This window comes from Triticum aestivum, chromosome 7D (assembly GCF_018294505.1).
Source record: "Triticum aestivum cultivar Chinese Spring chromosome 7D, IWGSC CS RefSeq v2.1, whole genome shotgun sequence".
NCBI lineage: Eukaryota > Viridiplantae > Streptophyta > Magnoliopsida > Poales > Poaceae > Triticum > Triticum aestivum.
In genome coordinates, this window is record NC_057814.1 from 632,861,961 (window position 1) to 632,882,171 (window position 20,211).

Sequence of the window (20,211 nt, forward strand, 5' to 3'; positions counted from 1 at the left end):
CCCTGCATCGCTGATGATGCAATCGGTGCGTGCCAGTGTTGCGTCCGGCGACACCAGGAGCTACAACGGTGGCGATGCTGCAAAGCCTCCGACGGTGACCGGATCCTGCTGCAGCCGATGGTGGTGGATGCTGCAGACGGCCATGTCAGATGCTGGAACCGGCTGGTGGCGGATGCGGAGCTACAATCATGCTCCACGAAGCTAACAACATGCAAACAGGGGAGCTACAACCATTGCCTGAAGATGCAGGAACGGGTCTGCGGGGATATTATGACCATGGCCGGAATATGCTGGAGCTGGTTGCGGGAATGCTACAACCATGGCCTGAAGATGTTGGAACCGGTCTGTAGGGATGTATATCATCATTGCTTTTCCTTGTCAACTATGACCTGAAGTCGTGAACCGTAGTGATGTTACAACTATGATCTGAATAAAATATGATGCCTTGCATTTTCAAGGGCCACAAGTTGACAAGGAAAAGCAATGACGCAATGGACATGGTTGTTACACGGTGCCCATCAACGGTTTGGCGTAACAACCTGGACTACCTCAAAAAAAAAAAAGGACTGATAAGTATAGAAGTAAACCGCTGCACAAACGGATAGACTCGAACCGCTGTATTCCCTAAGAAAAAGAGAAAAGAAAAACCGCTGTACAATATCACGCGATCGAACAGCCTAGCTTGGGCCGATGACATCGACGCTGGACGGCGGCTTGTTAATGTCCTCCGCAGACACTCTCTCAGCGATGCGCTCTACTGGAGCCGGCAGTGTCAGCTTCCCCGTGGCGACTGATGGCAGCCTCGCCGCCCGTCGCTCTGTGCGTAGCATCTCGAGCTCCATGGCCTCCTCCTCCTCCTTCCCGTCATCCACGTTGTCGTCGTCGCTTCGCTCGGCCGGCATCGCAATCGCCACGGCGTCGGCCGGCAGCGGCCTCTCAAGGTTGGCCCGGCACAGGGGGCAGGTCGCCCGAGCCTGCAGCCAGGGGTCGATGCACTCCGGGTGGAACACGTGCGAGCAGTGCGGCAGCAGCCGGAGGTTGTCGCCTTCCTCGAACACCGCCAGGCACACGGGGCAGCGCTCCTCCTCTTCATCCATCACCGTCTTCTCCTTCTCCTTGTCCTTCTTGTGGTGGCCCCTCCACGGCATGACCGGGAACGTCGCCACCACCGACTGCTCCAGCCCGCGCTTCCTGGAGCTCCTCCCTGAGGATGACCTGCCTCCCACCGGCGCTGCTGCCGTGGCCCTGCCGTCGTCGACGCGGCGGCAGTACTTGTTGATGTAGCCGCAGAGGCCGACCAGGAAGAACAGGACGCATATCACCACCGAGATGATGGTCGACTTGGTGGTGTTACTGCCCGTCGATGGCGTCGCCCTCGGCGTCAGTGTATGCGGCCCCCTAAAGATCAGGTCTCTGCCGACAGCGACCAGGTGTTTGCCCATAACCATGTCTACCTTCTAGCTGTGTCGAACTCAAAGCACGTAACAGGTGTAGGCGTCTAGCTAGGTTGGCAAAGTAAGATATATATACGCCACGTTCCTTTTTCTGCTCCTTGATCGTATGGATGCTTGGTGATTGCTTTAGCTTTTGCATGTTCATCTACTACGACTATTGGTAATTGTACTGTATGTATGACTAGTATATTCCGCGCGCCCGCAGCTTTGTGCTGTTTCTGTGTTCGACATGGATGGTGTCCGGGATATCGATGACGCACGCGATGGAAGACATTATTAATCCTGCCGAGGTTTCGTCCGATGGAGTACATTATTAGTCCTGCTACCAAGGTTTCGTACTACTGATGTCATGCAAACGCAGGCATGCCCAAACCAGTGCACCGCCGCTGTAACACAAAGTATATATATCACGGGCCTACCAAGTTTTGTGACATGGCGCTACACCTTAATTAACTTGCTTCAAAGATTCATTCATTAGACTAAGGTGCGTGCTACAAATCAGCCGGCTGATTTATTGGAGAAGTAAACTGCCTCGCGAGCCATTGGATCAACCCGCACTCAGCCGTCAGATCCACGTGCGATGCGCTCGAGTAGAAAGACCGTTGCAACGCGCGGTCTGTTGTAACGCCAGCAAAGCCACCGCAGACAGAGTCCCACCTGATCCCCACGAATGTCGCGGCGGCGGCAACTGCACCACGGTCTACCCACCATCCATCGTTGTTCTGCCACCGTAGTACTGCCCATAGTAAACAAGCAACCCCGCGGGAAACTAGCCACCCCCTCGCACCTCCCCCATCACTGCCCAACGCGAAGCTCGCCTCTCTTGCTTCGATCCAATGGCGCACATCGCTAGGGACATGTTCACTTCCGCCTACAATTGAAGCTCTGGTGGCTCTGTTGCATCTCGGTGGACGGATCCAACTACGGCGACCGATGTACACTGGTGGGAGCAACCCCCCCCCCCCCCCCCCCCCAGCATCTAAGAAGATCGATAAAGCTTAGAACTTGCTCGGCGGTGGTATGACTCTGTCCGTTGAACAATCATTTCGTGCCACCTGTTCGGCGTCCACATCCACCATTTTCTGATCCCAGCATCTGCAGCAAAAACGCTTATTTCCTCACTCTATAGAAGGCCTCCTATATGAAAGAACACCAACCAAGTTCATTTCTTCTTTTGTTTGTGCCATCTTTACCAACTTCTGCTTCCTGGCTGGCTTGATGCTTATAGATCTTGCCTTTGCCGATACTAGTCATGGAGACAAGAACTCCGTGGGAAGAAAGCAGATACCAGTCCTAAACAACCCTTAGAATGGTCTCATCGAAACGGATGATCGTCGTAACCCGCCAGTGGTCTTCGCAGAGGATACGACATCCACTTCTGCTGCAAATTGGGTAAGATCTCTCCGAAACCCTAACAATTTAGTTGAGCAAAATTGAGTGTTGCAATGATCATTGGGTGATTCTGACCATTCAAAAATGAGCTTGAGAACATACAATGATCCACATGGTGTTCATGTACACTTGCTTCATTTTTAACAGAAAAGGTAGAGTATTATTGTTGCTTTGAACCATAGTTTCTGAAGAAAATGCAACAACAAAACAAAAAGGATGCGTGTGATGTGATCGGACAAGGGACTGTTGCTATGTAGTATTTTGATTGAATTCAATACATTGGAAAAAATGGGATATGAAGTGTTGCATTCGATAAAAAGGCATCTGTTAGAAAATGAAGTTAAATATGTAGTAGCTTGATGTTTAAATCGTATGAAGCGTTTGCAAGATTTTGAAACTGATTGATGCTAAAAAATGATTATGAAACTGAACTTAAATTTACGGAGTGCTATGAAGCATCCTTGCATTCCTGGAAAATGAATGCTCATGCTGAACTCTTTTGTTACTTTCTGGATTTACATGCTACTGGTTGAACTGTAATTAGCATTTCCAAAGTTTGTATTCATGTTATGAAGCATCACTACTGATGGACCAACTAAGAAAAAGCTTTTGTTTCCACTTTTGATAGGCTGCCCACAGTGGGACGGGAGGTGGTGAGAGCTACACTGAACAGCCATTTGTAGCAAACTTTGGAACGAGTTCAGCAGCTGCAATGTATGATGATGAAGAAGTTGATGAGATTTCATCTCAACCACTTGCACCTTTTGTTGGGATGGATTTTTCCTCTGTTAATGATGCTGAGCAGTTCTACAATGACTATTCATGCAAAATGGGCTTTGGCACATGCATATCTTCTTCCAAGAACAACCAAAAGAAGGGGCCTGCAATACTAATTAAGAGGGTGTTCCAGTGTGTCCATGCGGGCAAGCCAGAGAGTAAGAGTGATACTAGCAGTGCTTTGGAAGCAATCTCTAAAGAACAACACTCATCAAGAAGAGTGGCTTGGTTCGAAATGGACGTCACAAACAAGCGTCAGAAAAATAGATTGCTGCGTCATGATTGCAAAGCACACTTGATAGTTGGGCTAAGGGGCAATAAATGGGTTGTTTCATATTTTGCTGCAGAGTAAATCCACCCTCTGATGCCGCAACTAGAGCGTGCACGGTTCTACCACTCGCACTACAACATTCTGCAAGAAGATTTGGACCTCAAAATGACAATACACAATGTAAACTTCTCCACTTCATCGTGCATGGGAATGCTTGGGAGGGTCCCTGGTGGAGACCAGAGGATACTACCATATGTGAAGAAGGATGTTACAAATGTTCGTTCCAAGCTGCTGCCAACCTTAAATCCCCGGGACATGGACATGACAGTTGCGTACTTTGAATGGCGACAAGATGAGAATCCTCAATTCTACTATGCAAAAATAGTTGATGAGGAAAAAAAATCTGTCACGGGCCTGTTTTGGGTCGATGGGAGGGCAAGGGCCTTGTACCCTATGTACAAAGATTGTATTTTCTTTGACACGACATTTTGCACAAATAGATACAACATGCCATTTGCTCCGATTGTTGGCGTCAACAACCACTTGCAGACAGTTTTGCTGGGTTGCGGTTTTCTGCCGAATGAACATATTGAAACTGATATGTGGGTGTTCCAACACTTTTTGATTGCGATGGAAAATGAACACCCATTGAACATCATGACAGACCAGGACAAGGCCATTGAAACAACCATTTTTGAAGCCTTGCCAAATACAATCCATAGATATTGCAAATGGCATGTCCAGTGGAAAGCACAAGAGAAGTTGGGCAGAATACTGAGAAGGGATGAAGTTTTTGAGCAAGCTTTCTACACGTGCATCAATGATCCAGACACAGTTGATGAGTTTGAGGAGAATTGGTAGCACATGATATATTGCTTCGAATTGGTCGATAATAGACATCTTTGCAACATGTGGCGCACCCGGCATACTTTCGGAAGTGCTTCTTCCCATTCACAAGCACTATGGGTAGGTCAGATGGCCTCAACTCTTACTTCAAGACGTTCATCAATCCTCAAGAGTCTGTATAAAAATTTGTGCAACAATATGAGGTGCTCTAGGAGATGATGCTCACCGTGAGGGCAACCAGACTTTCATTGGTGAAGCAACAACAACACCACTTTACTCAAGGTACAACATTGAGCATCATACAGTTAATTTCTACACCCGGGCTGTCTTTGGCAAGTTTCAATCTGAGGTGATTGCATCCACAGGATATGTAATTAACCAGGTCCCTACGCTTCACAATGGAAGCATGAACTTTGAGATTTTCTCAAATTACTATGAGGACCCCAAAATATTTAACGTGAATGTTGTGATGTAAAATGACAAGTTTAGTGCAACGGCAACAGTTTTGACATGAATGGCATTATATGTGCCCACATCATTAGGGTCATGACTATCCTAAATGTGCAAACTATCCCGGGACACAGGGCCGGGCCGGCAATATCCGGGGCCCTGTGCGGAACTAAAAAATGGGGCCCTATCTAACAAAAAATTGCCACAAAAAAATCTCACAAAACATGAACTAACGAGCAATTAAAGTATATATATCTCGCAGAAAAAATTGTAATGTAGTATATAATATAATGTCGTACATAACAACTGTACGAATATAGCAATAAATAGTGTTATTCTCGTACAAATCGTCCTACCCCTTTCTCTTCGAGGCTTAGCCCATTAAGTTTTCATCTTGTTTTAGAGATATCCACTGCTTTTCTTTTCCAGTTTACTGGCCAGTTTCTCTCTAAGGTTTTCCTTTTTTTCTATACCCTTTTTTATTTCTTCGTCTTTCCTTTTTCAGTTTTTTATTTTTAATTTTCCTATTTACATTTTCATTTTTGCCTATTCTAATTTAACAAAAAATTGACAAGATCTTTTATGAATTCATGAGCATTTATTTCTCTATGCTTTATTAAAAAAATAATAAATTTTTTAATCTGTTCACATTTTCAACTGTGCATACTTTTTATAAATGCATGAACAGTTTTTACTCATGATCTATTTTAAATGAGTCATGAATATTTTTAATAATCCATGAAGTTTTTTTGAATTCATGCTTTAAATTAGTCAAAAAATACGTAACTTATATTTTCTAGTTCAGGGGCTGTCGGGTTTCTTAGACGGTAAAGAAAAAGGAGCGCACAATAGATGACCTGAGAGAGCGATGTGTCCGAAAACCGGAGCGAGCAGGTGAGCTGAGTGAGCACACGAGTGAACATTATTGGGCCAAACCCACTATGATTTCTAGCAACATTCTATTTTTAAAGCTAATAACAGGAGGAGTGTCCCTATTTGTCGCCCTCTCCGATAGAATTTCCACAAATCGCATAGAACAAGTGATTAGACCAGCCCATTTAGTGCTTGGGTGCTATGGCAACTCAAGCGTTTCTTCATCTTAGTTTGTAGCTTTTTTTTATTCACTTGGTTGCACTCATTTTTTTTGGTTTTCCAAAGAAAACAGCAATTTTATTTATTTTAAAAATAGAAAAATATATGATTTTTTTGTTAGAACAAGAATATCTTAAATTTTTTTGAATTTTTAAACCTGCGAACATTAAATAAATAAATCTTAAACTTTTGTATATATAGACTTCTTTGAATCCATGGTCAAAAGAATTACAAAGTCAGTCCTACAAGTAAGAATTACAATAAATCTCTTGGAGGCATCTTATCCGTTGTATCTTTCTTTGCAAGTTGAAATACACTTAAGACTTCATTAAAGCGGTTTTGATTGGATTGAAATAGTGATACTGTGCGGAACTAAAAAATGGGGACCTATCTAACAAAAAATTGCCACAAAAAAATCTCACAAAACATGAACTAACGAGCAATTAAAGTATATATATCTCGCAGAAAAAATTGTAATGTAGTATATAATATAATGTCGTACATAACAATTGGACATATGAAAGAGTCATACCTATCCAACTCTTGGTTGCTATTTATTTGAACATCCTCATTCTTTTAGTATTCTTTGAAATGAAATCTTCAATGATATCCTCGTAATCAATCTTCTCCAACACTTCACTCTCATGTGCTATTGTGGCCAAATCATTGAGTCTTTGCTGTGTCATAATAGTACGCATATAGAACTTCAATAGCTTCAATTTAGAAAAACTTCTTTCCACCGATGCAACTGTCACAGGAATGGTCAACAGAACTCTATATGCAATACTTGCATTGGAAAAACAATCATGCCGCTTTTCTCTTGCGCCTGGAGGCATCAGACTCATGTTTTCCCATGATGATTCAAATCTGCATTACTGAAACACAAGATAAAGAAGATGAATAAAATAAAATTGAAGTTATAAAATAGCATATATCAATTGAAGTTGGAGATCTTCATCAATATTTGCCAATTAGACGAACGTCTAACTCACCTAATTTTGGGTCATGTAATCTTTAACCGAGGAGGTAAGAAGTAAGAACTAATCTCTAACGAAGTAACGATCTCTACCAATAGTTAATTACAAAATTAAGAATTAGGAGTAGGAACCGAAGTTAATAAGAAGGACTCGCTAACCAGTAAACACTTGGCAGGAGGCTGTTGGAAAACGCCCACGCCACCTAGTGGCTAACTGCGCAGCCCGGTTCTCCAGCGCCTCAACGGCGAGTGCACTACGTGCGTACCTGCCCATCCATGCAGGATCTTATCCGGCTCCGGCCGTTGTAATCTCTCACACGTCCTCTCCTGTGTAAACTGTATAAATGTACCATACACCAAGGAATATAGCAGTGTGTGAGTTGTGCATATTCTATCTTGGCATCAGACGCTGAGTTCCTTCGATCCTCTTCCACCTCCAGCTTCCGCTATGAACCGCCTCCTCCGCCGTACCCGCTCGGCGGACTTCGACTCCCCGGCGCCCAACCCGGTCGCCCCCGTCCCCCTCGCCGCAGCGCCACCCGCCGTCGCTCCGACCGCGGCCACACCTCTCCCCGCGGCTCCCACCGCGGTCCCCGCGCCGCGCCGCGCGCCCCTCGCCGACCGGGGCAAGGCGACCGTCCCCGAGGGCACGGCGGCCCCTTCCTCGTCTTCCTCGGCCCCCCGCGCGGTCCACCTCGCCCCTGCACCTGCCACGGGCATCCTGCGAACCGCCGGCAGCACTCCCGTGCCCCGTCCGGGTGGCGCCCTCGTCCCGCACCTCGGGCTCGGCAGCTCCGTCGCCGGCACCTCTTCTCCCGCCGGCCTCCCGCCCTCCATCGCGCACTACTTCGCCACCAAACTTCAGCTTGAGTCGGGCAACTACACTCGGTGGCGCCAGCTCTTCTACACCATCTCCTGCCGGTACGAGGTACAGCACCACCTCGACGTCGCGGCCGACCCACTCGGCCAGAGCGCCGTGTGGCGCAATGATGACTTGACCATGGTGCTCTGGATGCACGGCGTGGTCGATGAAGATCTCCTGGACGTCGTCGCCACTCCGGACAGCACCGTCCACGACATCTGGACGTAGCTTCATCTCCTCTTCATGGACAACCAGCCCGACCGCGCCGTCATCCTCGGTGCGGAGTTCCGCAACCTCGTCCAAGGCGACCTCTCCGTCGCTGAGTATAGCAGGCGGCTCAAGTCCCTTGCCGATGCCCTCGCGGACGTCGGCGAGAACATCACCGACCAGTCTCTCACCCTCCAACTCATCCGCAGGCTCAACCGTAAGTTCCATGTCATGGCGACCCTGCTGCCGATGCAAATTCCCTTTCCCACCTTCGTGCAGGCGCGCTCGCGGCTGCTCATGGAGGAGATATCGGCCAACAAGCGAGCGCGCTTGGACGGCCGTCCTGAAGCAACGGCGGCCGCGCTCACCATCGAGCAGGGGTTCGGCGGCGCCTCCATCGAGCGGGCGCCAGATCGCGCCTCCAACGACCGGGGCAAGGGCCCGGCCACTTCTCCAACCACTGACCGCGGGCGCGGACGTGGTCATTAAGAACTTAATTTCCGTTCGTCATTTCACTCAAGATAACTTTTGTTCGATAGAATTTGACCCATTCGGTTTTTCCATGAAGGACCTAGCAACGGGGAAACTAATCATGAGGTCCAATAGCCATGGCCACCTCTACCCCTTCTTCAGCAACTCCGGCGTGCAAGCAGCGCTCTCCGTCGTCTCCAATGGCCTATGGCATCTTCGTTTGGGCCACGCTAGCAATAAAGCAGTTTCCATTGTAGCTCGTGATTTCCTTCCAAGTTGTACTAATAATTTGCCTAGCACCACTGTTTGTTCCTCATGTAAACTAGGCAAGCAGCCACGGCTGCCTTTTTCCCATTCTACAACTAAAACGAGTGCACCTTTCCAATTAATCCATTGTGACTTTGTGGACTTCACCTGTCTCTAGTTTCTCTGGTTTTATATATTATCTCGTTATACTTGACGATTACTCCCATTACTCGTGGACATTCCCGTTGCGCAACAAGTCCGACACCGCCGACACCATTACTCGTTTCTTCATGTACATCCTCACACAATTCCACGTGACTATCCAATGCATGCAGTGCGATAACGGCGGGGAATTCCTTACTTCCTCCTTGCGCGACCTCTTCTCTTGCCACGGTTCTTCCTTCCGTCTCTCGTGTCCTCACACCTCTCCTCAAAAACGGGAAAGCCGAGCGCCTCATCCGCACCACCAACGACATTCTTCGTGTCCTACTTATTCATGCACACCTTCCACCGCCGTTTTGGGTTGAAGCTCTCCATACCGCCACCTACATCATAAACCGGTGACCCTCCTCGGCCATCAATTTTGTAACGCCGTACCTCCTCCTCCTAGGACATCATCCCACGTACGACCATATGCGTGCCTTCGGATGCCTCTGCTTCCCCAACACCATTGCCACGAGCTCTCACAAACTCGCCCCGCAGTCCTCTCGATGCGTTTTTCTTGGCTACCCCTTGGAACACAAGGGATACCACTGCCTCGACTTAGACACTCGCAAAGTGATCATCTCTCGGCATGTTACGTTCGACGAGACCACCTTTCCTTACCTTTTTGTCGTCTCGCCACGCCCCTCGCCTCGTCCTCTAGCCGCAGAAAATCCCGACGCCCCGATCCATCCCGAAATCCGCGCGCCCAACCCAACAACCTCGTACCTGCAGCGACAGATATCCTCTCCGGATCCTGTGCGTCCCGCTGGCCCGCCCGCTGCATGCACCAACCCACCACCCATTCGCCCGATCCCCCGGCGGTCTCTCCACACCCAATCGCTCGCGTGCCTACTCAGCCTTCCAGTCCGCCTGGGCCCGCGTCGTCTGCACCCGCACCAGCCTCGCCCCGCGCGCCTGGGCCCATGTTGCCTGCACCCGCACCAGCCTCGCCCCGCGCGCCTGCCTCCCCATTACCCGCCTCACCATCGCGTGACGCGGTTTCCCCCGATGTCTCCCATGCACCCAGTACATGCGCGCCACCTGTTCTCCCCCTTCCACCACGCGCTGTTCCTGTCGCTGCTCCCACTAATTCTCATCGCATGCGCATGCGTAGCAAGTCCGGCTTTGCCCAACCAAAGGTTCTTCACGCCAGCACCCCCGCCATCAGTCCTATCCCCTCCTCATACCGTGTCGCTCTTCGAGACCCCAACTGGTACGCCGCGATGCTTGAGGAATATAACGCACTGATGCGGAATAATACTTGGTGTTTAGTGCCTCGTCCTGCAGGTGCAAATGTCATCACGGGCAAATGGATCTTCCGGCACAAGTTCCACCCGGATGGTACGCTCGCACGGTACAAAGCACGGTGGGTGCTTCGCGGCTTCACACAGCAGGCCGGCGTCGACTACGCCGAGACTTTCAGTCCCGTCGTCAAGCCGGCCACTATCCAGGCGGTGTTGAGCATCGCCGCCGACAATTCGTGGCCCATTCATCAGTTGGACGTCAAGAACGCCTTCCTCCACGGCCACCTTGCGGAGACGGTGTACAGTCATCAGCCGTCCGGCTTCGTCGACACAACCTCACCGAAATATGGCACAATATCCTTTAAAATTGACGAATAATTTTTAATACATGCTGAATCTTTCTTAAATACAAGATGAACATTTTTTAAATACATAAGGAATATTTTATTAAGACACAATGAGTATTTTTAAAATAGTGATAAATACTTTCAAACGGTATTTTTTCTTTATTATCCAAAAACCTTTTGTAAAACTTAGTACTCCCTTCGATCCAAATTAATTGCGCAGCTTTAGTACAACTTTATACTCAATGTGCGACAATTAATTTAGATCGGAGGGAGTGCATTTTTTTCATATATATGTATTTCAGAATATTTAAAATGTATATCAAAAGAAAAAAACGATGAAACCCAAAGGTAGATGAAATCAGAAAACCGTATTAAGGCGTGCTATCAGATGCCCCAATAATCCTACATTCACGGGCAAACAACGGGCTTTTACGGAGGTCTTAGTGCTAATTAACTTATCCGCCCCCTGATTTTCAGGAAGGGTGGGGCCCTTCCACCCCTTAATTCCAATTAAATTATGCCACATGTGACAGTCCGTGAAAGCCTGTAAAAATCGTCCGTGTGTGTAGCAAAGGGGCGGAGACCAATAGGCCCACCCTGTGGTTCAGGCTACAGGGTCCAGAGCTTTTTTTTTGGTAATAATTGTTAGCTATAAGGCCCAAGGCATCTGGGTGGGCTAGAAACAGTGCCACAGGGTCCATAAAATTAGCCCGAAAAGGCTCTCAGCCTCTCACGCTCACCTTCGGCTGCAGCCCATCACGTGACTCGTGTAAGTTCCCTGCCCACGACTGCCAACAGGTGAGGCAAGAACATCGAACGCGCAGCTGCGGCCACGGCAGTCGATCTATCTTTTAGCAAAATAGCAACATTCTTTTGTCTAGATTAGAAAATGCCACATGTTTATATTATTTAATCGAGAGGAACACTATAAGCACCACATCGTTTATTATTTTGTAGACCAACTGAAAACTCAGGCCACATGTATCACATCAATGTAATGACGGACTAGTCTTTGCTACGGGACACTTGACACAATAGCAGGCACCTCCACGACACAGGCCGCCCCTATATGACTTCAGGAGACATTCTGCTGCGCAAAAAACGAGGAAGCACGGCCAAACGTTTATCTTCACTTGCACACAGCCTCGTGCAGGCGGCTGGATCAGCGGAGTCCGAGGATGAGGCAAATGACAAGTCACTGGAAGTGGAGTTGGATTACTCTTTGGAGAAGTTTGGGGAGAAGGAGCCAGATGGCTGCTCTCCTGATCAGGAGGCGGCGCCACGAGACCGTCGCCACCTGCATCCAAATGCCGTTCTCCTTTGATTGGGCCTGTTGTTCAAACCAAATACAAAATTAACAAGACAGTTACAGAAAAAAATAGGAAGATAAAACGATCAAGCTCCCATTTAATTCTCGTTCTCTAGGCATCGTCATACGCATTTGGTAACCCATTCGGTGTAAACTTTATAGTGGATATATTGACCGTATCAAGATGCAGTACAAAATATGCGATAGACGGATGATTCGATTTCACATACCTGAAATTTTCGTTATTGTTGAAAATATGTGTTTCTCCACATAGCAAATCAAGCAATCACTCATGAACTCGTCACCCATTTTGTTCCGCAAAACACTCTTGACAATATTCATTGCTGAAAAGCATCTCTCCACGGATGCTGTGGCAACTGGCAGAATTAGCACCAACTTGAGAAGTTGATACACCAAAGGAAAAGCAAGATGCTTTTTAGTTTCCACCAACACTTTAGCAAGATCGGCAATGCCATCCAAATTGGTAAATCTTTGGTCCGCTCGGACATTGTCTATGAAAATCCAAAGTTCATGACCAAGATCCATCAATTGTGTTGAATTGAAATCATCAGGATAAAACTCAGCTAGCTTCAATAAACTATCCAAGTTAAAACCAGCGAAGGATTTTTTTGGGTTGAAAGAAGACATGTGGATAAGCAATGCAGAATTCACTTCATTGAATCTATCATCGAACTCTCGAAGTTGCCAATCAATAACAGAATTAAGGCACTCTATTTGGTAATGATGAAGATTTGTAATATTGGTTCTTTTTCTTGGCTTATGCCGATCGAGATATTCAGCATGCATGTTTAGCTTAGGAATGTCATGTTCTTCACAGAATGAATATACCTTCTCTAGAAGTGATTCCCATCCATCATCTCTTAGTTGTTGTAGATCATTCCGTGTTGACTTCACACATGACATGGCATTCAAGATATCTTGATCCTTTTGTTGCAATGCATGTGACAAAGTATTGGCACTCCCTAATATATGGAACATCATGTGCAAATAGAACACAAAATCAAAGGTTCCAAAATATGATAGAAGGCCACGTGCTTCACTTTTCTTGGAATCCTTCTTTTGCTACATAATTCAGGACACTAACAATTGATGGGAACAGCTGGATTAAGGTTGAGAGGGTTCTATAGTAAGAACCCCAATGGGTGTCTCCCGCCCTTTGAAGTGATTGGTCTTGATTTAGCCCTGTGCCAGTACTAATTCGTCCACTACTTATGGATTTTTTTTACATTTTCTCGGTTACTCTCTCTGATCATGTCTTTTCATTTGCAAGAAGCTCCTACCACATTAAATAGAAGAGAGATCATATAAAAGAAATCCGCAATATCTTCATTCTTCTTTGAAATCGCCACTATAACCAATTGAAGTTGGTCAGCAAAACAATGCACATAATATGCTGACCTATTCTCTTCCAGAATTTTGGCTTTTAATCCATTGAACTCACCGCGCATGTTGCTTGCACCGTCATAGCATTGCCCTCTAACTTGTTTGAAGCTTAATCCAATTTTAGCAAGCAATTTTTAGAGAGCTGAGTTGAGACACGTTGCAGATGTTTCACTCACATGTACAACTCCAACTAAACGTTCCAGGATCAGTTCAAGCTTGTCAACATATCTCAAGACAACAGCCATCTGTTCTTTATCTGACACATCCGAAGCCTCATCAATCAATAAACTGAAAACATCACCACCAATCTCTTCAAGAATAGAATCCAACGTTATCTGTGCAAAACAAGAGAGAGTGTCATTTTGAGTGCTCACAACAATATAAACTGCATGAAATAAATATATAGTAGTGAATAGTGATGGTTGTTATTCACCTTGGCAAAATAACTCACAAGTTCTTTTTGAATATCTGGACACACCCATTTGCAATTTTGTGGAGCATTCTGAAGGACTACATTTCTTACATCCTCATTCTGATTTGCTAATGTTTCTACCAACTCTCGAAAATTCCCCTTACTTTTTGAATCCTTCGATTCATCATTGCCACGAAAAGCTAAACCTTGATGTAGCAAGTATCTAACCAATTCAACAGAAGTATTCAGCCGAATACAGTTTTGCTTCTTTGTGATATCGTTTTGCTTGTCGAGGGCAACCTTAATGGACTGATTTTGATTCATTAAAGCATCACATCTTTTAACAGCTACATTGTGAAAGCTATTAACTTCACCCTCATGAGTATCTAGTCTTTGTTTCTTATTCCAACAAGAGAAACCTTTAACAACAAATGCATCATTACCACCTTGGCCATCGATGCAATCTCTAAATAGATAGCAACACAAGCAAAATGCCTTATGCACCTTATCACTGTACTCTAGCCAATGATAGTCTTTAAACCATTTTGGATTAAATCTCCGTTCAGCTCCTGCGATGGTTTTCTGAGGATATTTAAAGCCTTCTTGTGGTCTGTAAGGTCCTCTATTTAAATATATTCTTCTAATCTCATCTTGCTTCTTAGGATTCTTTGTGTACTGCCCTATTCTTTTTCGATCAGCTGGATCATGAGGAAGTACATCTAAGTTAATTTCTGTCGGAGGCGGAGGAGTAGCACCAATATTTGATGCAAGATCTTGTCTTGGTCTAACTGGCCTTGAAATCCCTGCCACGTTACTATCTGGTGCTGGTCGTTTCCCTTCCAACAAAAATTTATCCATATCCTCCTGGCCTGGGCAAATCAAAGAAAAGAAACTAAAAAAATTACTTAGTCAATAGCCATCTTGAAATCAATGGACATGTATAATTGTAGTCTTGTAGACAGTCTAGAGAGTAGAGACCGAGAGGCGAGAGAGAAGGTTCAGATTACCTGGGATGGGAAGCCAACACTTGCAAATTAAAGATTATGCACTGGCGGACGATCGGCCGATGTCAACATTCACCCGATGAAACGCCGTTGAGTTCGCCGTCGTTCGTCGCCGATTCGCTGCGGGTAGCGTACATCGATTAATTGATACATGGAGACGTGCGTAAGCATTGGGCCTGGCCTTGTATCGTTGTTTGCTGCCGCAGGTTGTTGATTATTTTTAGTACTTAATGAATTTTATGGGCTAAGGCTTTAGAGATTAGCTGATCTGCTGCTGGGCTGGGGTCAATGGAATTTTTGGGCTGGGATCATACGCACATTTTGTTAACACTTATTAGCTAAAAAGCCAAAAGGCACTGGTGTCAATTGACACCAGTGAATACATGGGAGCTCCGTCCCTGAAATTCGTGTGCCAGCTGAACCGTTCGTTGTACGGTCTCAAGCAGGCTCCTCAGGCAACCTTCACCACCTACCCGCGGACACTCGGGTTCGTCACATCGCGCTCGGACTCGTTGCTCTTCATCCTTCGTCACGGTGATCACCTCGCCTACCTACTACTGTACGTCGACGACATCATCCTCACCGCCAGCTCCGCCACGGCACTCCGCTCCGTCCTCCAGGCGTTGCACCGTGAGTTCACGATGACTGACCTCGGCGCGCTCCACCACTTCCTCGGCATCAACGTCACTACCACGGCGGGTGGGCTGTTCCTCTCGCAGGAACAGTACGCTCTGGAGATCCTCGATCGCGCGGGCATGCTTAATTGCAAGCCCATCTCTACTCCGGTCGACACGCTGGCCAAGCTCTCCACCGACACCGGGCCTCTCTTCCACGACCCGTCGCTCTATCGCAGCTTGGCCGGGGCTCTTCAGTACATCACGTTGACGCGCCCCGACCTCTCCTACGCCGTCCAGCAGTGTTGCATGTTTATGCATGCCCCGCGTGACTGCCACTTCCCGCTCGTGAAGCGCATTCTCCGGTATTTGCGCGGCACGACTCATCTTGGTCTTCGAATCCATCGTGATGCCGGCACCGAGCTCGTCGCCTACTCTGATGTGGACTGGGCCGGTTGTCCTGACACGCGCAAGTCCACCTCGGGCTACTGTGTGTTCCTTGGCGCTAACCTCCTCATTTGGTCGCCCAAGCGGCAGAACACCGTCTCTCGATCGAGCGCCGAGGCGGAGTACAGGGCAGTGGCCAATGTGGTCGCTGAGTCAGTGTGGCTACGCCAACTACTTGGTGAGCTCCATCAACTGCCCTTGCGTGCCACAGTGGTCTACTGCGACAACATCAACGCCGTGTACATGTCAAGCAACCCGGTGCAGCATCAACGCATCAAGCACATCGAGATCGATCTTCACTTCGTCCGTGACCGTGTTGCACTTGGTGAGATTCGCGTTCTACACGTGCCCACGAGCTCGCGGTTTGCCGACATCTTCACCATAGGGCTGCCGACGAGCGTCTTCATCGACTTTCGCTCCAGTCTCAACGTCAGCGAGTTCCCCGTTTTGACTGCGGGGGGTGTTGGAAAACGCCGACGCCACCTAGTGGCTAACTGCGCAGCCCAGTTCTCCAGCGCCTCAACGGCGCGTGCACTACGTGCGTACCTGCCCATGCATGCAGGATCTTATCCGGCTCCGGCCGTTGTAATCTCTAACACGTCCTCTCCTGTGTAAACAGTATAAATGTATCCTACACCAAGGAATATAGCAGTGTGTAAGTTGTGCATATTCAGATATTCTATCTGAGGCTAGAGTCGGTCAATCCAAATTTGAGAGAAGACAGAGGAGGCGAGCAAGGCAACGGTGGCAGCGGACGGTCCCCCTGAGACGTTCCTTTCCTTCGCACGAGCCCACGGCCGCCGTTTCAGCGCTGGAGACCTGGAGTCGAGGACGAGGAGATCACAGATCAATATCCTTCTGCAAACGGGCGCCTGCAGCCACGTTTACTGGGCTCGGCCCATTTGTGAATTTATTTTCTGTGTTAAAAAATGCGGGTGCTGATGGAATCAAACCCGCGACCCCTTCACTGCGAGAGTTACGCGCTAACTACCATAAAAAAAAAAGAGGGTTACGCGCTAACCAACAGACCACCGCCCCGCTTGTGGAAATCTTCTTCCTTTCTTTATTTATTTTATTTAGCTCGTCAGTTCGTTTTGTTCCTTTATCCTTTTCTGTCAATTTTTTTGTTTTCTTTAATGCGCGATTGTTTCTCACATTTCGTGAACCTCTTTTTCTTAATTGATGAACTTTTTTCATTAGATTACTTTAAAAAATTGATGAACTTTGTTTTACAAATTTGATGAACTTTTTTTCAAATTTGATGAACTTTTTTTAATTTTGATGAACTTTTTTAAAATTGATGAACTTTTTTTCAAAATTGGTGAACTTTTTTTCAGTTTTGATGAACTCTTTTCCAAATTCGATGAACTATTTCTGAAAACCGATGATTTTTTTTTTCAAAATCGATGAACTTTTTTCGAAATCAATGAACTAATTTGAAATTTGATGAACTTTTGTTTCAAATTTGATGAACTTTTTCAAAATTTATGAACTTATTTTCATTAATTATATCAACTTTAAAAAATGAATAGTTCAAAAGTGCGTAATAACTAGCGCGGCTCTTATGGTACTTAATGCATTTGCGTTTGTAATAAATCAGTAGTGTTCGGCCGGCCCACTAGTGTTGGCTGTAGGCGCCCGTTCGGTTCCACGGCGCCTGCAGCGCCAATTAGGAGCTCCCGAATTTTGGGCCCTGTGCGGGCCGCACTTTCTACACCACTATGGGCCCGGCCTTGCCGGGACACTAGTTGCTAGAGAGGTGGTTTGAATAAGCAACAACACCAACAGGCAGTACTGGGCAACTTATAGATATTGGACTCCCCTCGAACAATACCCTCAAGTACAACTCGTTGTGCAGGAAACTAACTTGGTTGGCCGCGCAAGCTTGCAACAATGACTATGCCTAAAAATTGCTAAATGATGCAGCTCATCAACTTGATCCGGTTCTAGCTGCAGCAAAAAGAGGGGATCTACTAGAGCAGCGGAAGTGCAAGAACAACAAATGGCACAGCAGCAAGCATCAGCTCAAGCGGCGCCAAAACGGGCAGTGACAAAAAGAAAAACTGCAGCAAGATCAAGCAGCCAATCCGCCAAGCCAGCAGCAATAAGCGACCAATCCACCGATGCAACATGAACAAATGGTTGATCCACCTGCTGCACAACAAGGTGCTATCCTTCAAAACCCAACACGTGTTTGTAGGGGAACGCAGCAGAAAACAAAAAATTTCCGACCTACGCATCAGCCCAGGACCACTATGGAGACTGCATACATGGTTTGATCTTTTTCGTTACCGACTCGTAGCGCAGCGGGAAGTAGAGTCGATGACGATCGGCGGTGCAGATCCCCGCAGCTAGGATTTACAACCTCCCAACCGCGAAGATGTATACCCTCATCTGCTCCTCAGACAGCCCTCCAGGAGGCGGTCGAAACAGCCCCCCGGACGGTGTCGCGGACAGCCCTTCGGGAGGACTTTCGAAACTCGAACGGTCATTCGGACAGCCCTTCGGGAGGACCTTCGAAACTCGGACGGTCACACGGACAGCCCTTCGGGAGGCACTCACGAACTAAGACCGAAACTACGATCTCTCTACAGAGTTGCACACATACAGTGTCATCTATCCGGCAGGGCTTCGCCGTCCAGAACTAGTTCCTGCCGGAACCCAGACAGCCTTACGGCTCTACGAAACTCTTTTCGTGGGAGGGAGAGAAGAAGCCAGATAATGCATGGCATGTGTATGAGAGCAAGGGATGAGTGTGGAGGGCTGCCCCTTCACCTCTATTTATAGGAAATCCCAAGGGGGTAGGATAGTTTCACAAAAAACCCAAAATGCACATGAATGAAGTCCTTCCACAAGGACCTAGGAGTGAAACCAAGGAACAAGAGGGTCCCCAAGGGGGGATACCCCATGTGGCCGGCCACACCCCCATGAGGGGCCCAAAAAATGGCTCCTATCCATCCATGTCATCCCCAAGATCTTTTGGAGCAAAGCCCCAAAAGGTGGCTTTCCATAAAGTAACCATAATGCTGATTTTCACTATTCACGACGACATTTTTCAGCGTCTGATCGAACTGAAAATATTTATGTGGGCTAAGAACACTTCCAGTACCCACTAAAATGATTTTCAACGCGTTCCGAAACAATTCCGGTTTTAGTGATTTTCATCTGCGAAACGCATCTGAAGTGGCTCCGGCAGCTCCGGAACATTTCCGGTTTTTATCTCAGAAAATTCCAAAAAGCCTCCAGAATGATTCCGGCATCCTCCAAGAATTATCAGGCATGTGCTGAAACCAATTTGACTTAATGGTGTATCCCGAAACAACTTTTCGGTATCATCGAAACTTATCCGATGACCTCTCTCTGCGGTACGATTCCGCTGTCCGAAACTTTTCGGTGTCCGAAACTTTTTCGGTGATTTTCTCTCAGACTCCCTGTCTAGTATTCAGCAGATAGATGACCCTTAAGCGTGTGACCCTATAGGTTCGGTGAAGTATAGACATGACCCGGAACCCCTTCCGATCAATGATCAACATCGGAGCCGTGGACACCCATATTGACCCCTATACCCACACGAATAAATATTCGAGTGAACCTCCAATTGCCGTGTGCTATTCCTGTTGCTTCGCGATATGTTACAAATACCCGATGTGAGACATGTTGGCATTCCCGTGGATCAACAACTTGTCCACTATGCTAGTTACCTCGTTACCGGTATTGTTCTCTTTTCTCTTTATCGTGTTCCGACATCCCCGTGATCAAATCACAAAGTGTCTGGCCAGACGATGATGGATACCGTAACACTGAAAGGGCCCAGAGATATCTCTCCATCGTCGGAGGAGCAAATCCCAATCTTGAGCTATCAAGTTACTTGACACACTTTTCCATGAACCCGTAAGCCGCCGTAATAGCCACCCATTTACGGATGACGTTTAACAAACCCCAAAGTTCATGAAGCAAGCATGAAGAAACTCGATACTCTCATGGTCTAAGGAATCATGCAAACGTTAACCATCTCTGTGTTATGTACCAATAAACTTGTGACGAATGAATCTCATAACATAACATCATGCCAGGTCGATTCAACACAAATGTTCTCTTAACATTGTGCCCTCAAGGTTGCTGACATAGACATGCCCATGATCAGGAAAACATAACCATCATGCAACACTTGAGCTAGTCTTA

At 47.0% G+C, this 20,211-nt stretch overlaps 1 protein-coding gene across 1 annotated transcript; it reads right to left on the minus strand.

The window, feature by feature from the left end:
• Positions 1-581: 581 nt before the first annotated feature.
• LOC123170288 (E3 ubiquitin-protein ligase Os03g0188200-like) lies at positions 582-1,562 on the minus strand. The gene has a single exon (XM_044588120.1). It carries the CDS (start codon positions 1,446-1,448, stop codon positions 678-680), a length of 771 nt encoding a protein of 256 aa, XP_044444055.1. The 5' UTR covers positions 1,449-1,562; the 3' UTR covers positions 582-677.
• Between the last annotated feature and the right edge of the window lie 18,649 nt (positions 1,563-20,211).